Below are 2188 nucleotides of genomic sequence, written 5' to 3'. Positions count from 1 at the left end.
GCGAAAGCCTGTATCAAATCGGGCGTGCTTCTTTTGAGGTGCTTTCATACGATGTTTCTTTTCAAGGTTAAGACGCATGCGTGGACTCCCACAGAATAGTATTTCAGTCTGAAGTTTGCTATTAAAAACGGCAGTTCACGGTTGCGTGCGAGTACGTTAGCTACTTTCGGACCGAGACACGCTTCAGATTTACGCTGAGTAGTCACGTGCTTTAAGCCAGAAAAATATACCTGGACCGCTTTTAACGGTGAATATTTGCTTCCTCGAAATGTGGACGTTGAAACTGCAAGGTGTTCCGGGAACTGTCAACGACCAGGCTGTCGCTATTAATGGCAAGATATACTCTTTCGACATCAGCAGCTCTGAACAGAACTTCGTCGACGTGCACATTTTCTGCCCACTGCGCTACCGCTGGTACCTTGAGAGGACGCAGCCGCTACCCCGCGATAGGCCGGTGCAGTTTTTAGACTTAAAGGTTGTAGCCTTCGGCGACTGTGCGTACGTGTGCGCTCTTCGGGGATTGGGCCAGCGACTGGCTTCCCACGACAACCTGTACCGCTTCGACACCAACACAATGACGTGGAGCCGTCCTGAGGTGTGCGGTGATGAGCCGAGCTATCTCAGCAGCGTTGCGTGCGTGGTGCGGAACCGAATGTACATCATCGGCAGCCCGCAGGTAGGTACGTTGCACTTCCTTGACCTGGATACCTACAAGTGGCATCGAGTTCACACAACTGGAGACGCTCCAGCGTGCCCGCCTTTTAATTCGTGCTGTGCTATTGGTAGCCGGATGTATGTTTATGGAAGCACGCCTGGCAGCAACACAGTGCATTACCTGGACACTGTGAACTTGACCTGGGTGCGCCCGCACGTAGAAGGCGTAGCCCCAACGCTGCTCTTCAGTCATAGCGTCTTCGCGTACAACGGAGAGATGTACATTTTTGGAGGTTACAACACAGAGCAGCGCACACTCGTTGCCGACCTTCACAAGTACGACCCAGGGAAGTCTCGCTGGACGCAAGTCAGGCCAAGGCGGTCGGGCCCTTGTGCCAGAGTGCTCCAGGCCTGCTGTGTGATTGGAGACCGGGCGTTTCTGTTTCGTGGCCTTACAACGACGAGCATCAGAGAAGGTCACTCGCCTCCACGAAATCGGCAGCCCGTCCCGCCCTACCACTTCGCCCAAGTGCCAGTGAATGATCTGCACGCGCTAGACTTTGCACCCACATTGGAGACGTTGTGTCTTGCGGCGGTCATAGATGCCCGTTTGGAGATCGGCGTCGTGGCGCCGACCGTAATGGAGACGTATAATGCCATGACAGGTGAAGGCAACAGATGAACCCTGTCGGACTCTACGAGCAGACATTGCAACTGTTTGACAAACCCTATTATAGGGTGCCTCGGTAAGATGGATATCATGTGGGAATAAAACTTCTGTTTACCTGTCTAGCCACGAAATGGCCTATTTTAGTTCTTTATTGAGCAAGCTTGTTGCTCTTTTATGTGCTTAGCGGACGTTATTAATTCGAGAACAGCCGCCGCGGTGGCTCAGCGGTTATGGTGCTCGGCTGCTGACCCGAAAGACGCGGGTTCGATCCCAGCCGCGGCGGCTAGAATTTCTTTGGAGGAGGAATTCTAGAGGCCCGTGTACTGTGCGATGTCAGTGCACGTTAAAGAACCCCAAGTGGTCGAATTTTCTTGAGCCCTCCACTACGGCGTCTATCATAGCCTTAGTCGCTTTGGGACGTTAAACCCCATAAACCAAACCAATCCTAATTCGAGAACATTATATGGCTCTGTTGCGTCAGCAAAATGTGTCCGTAATTTCATCCGCACTTTTAGATCGTTCTCTTACGATAAATGTACGAACGTGTGACTGTGACGGATAGTGTGTAATAAAAGCCGGGGACCAGTGTGTCAGCCCACCTTTTCTTTTACTCAAAGTCAAGGTTAACAATTTCCTCGAAAGCTGTTTATTATGTCACAGCTTTGGGTTCTTGTGTTGTCTCTGCATTTCCGTTATACCTTTTTATTTTTTGCTCCTTTTGGCCCGAACAGCCCCGTGGGTGTTGTTATGCGGAGCACTTATGACTCAGCTTTCGCTCCATTCTGTTATTCTTTTAAGGAATGCTTTCGTTTTGTTATCTTTTTCCCTGTACGATACTGCTAGCTTTTACTTTTGACTTCACGT

The 2188-nt window shown here is 50.6% G+C and overlaps 1 protein-coding gene across 1 annotated transcript; it reads left to right on the top strand.

Annotated features, from left to right (window-relative positions):
* The first annotated feature begins 268 nt into the window (after nt 1-268).
* On the top strand, nt 269-1336 carry LOC149335493 (kelch domain-containing protein 3-like). The gene has a single exon (XM_089553936.1). The coding sequence runs from the start codon at nt 269-271 to the stop codon at nt 1334-1336; it is 1068 nt and encodes a 355-aa protein (XP_089410062.1).
* Nucleotides 1337-2188: the final 852 nt, after the last annotated feature.

This window comes from Amblyomma mixtum, chromosome 7, assembly GCF_055824585.1.
Source record: "Amblyomma mixtum isolate Tamu chromosome 7, ASM5582458v1, whole genome shotgun sequence".
Taxonomy (NCBI): Eukaryota; Metazoa; Arthropoda; class Arachnida; order Ixodida; family Ixodidae; genus Amblyomma; species Amblyomma mixtum.
Note: the sequence above shows the minus strand (reverse complement) of the source record. Positions and strands in the feature narration are given on the sequence as shown.

Coding starts and splice junctions, on each gene's coding strand:
- LOC149335493 (XM_089553936.1), top strand. CDS start 269: ATGTGGACGTTGAAACTGCAAGGTGTTCCGGGAACTGTCAACGACCAG.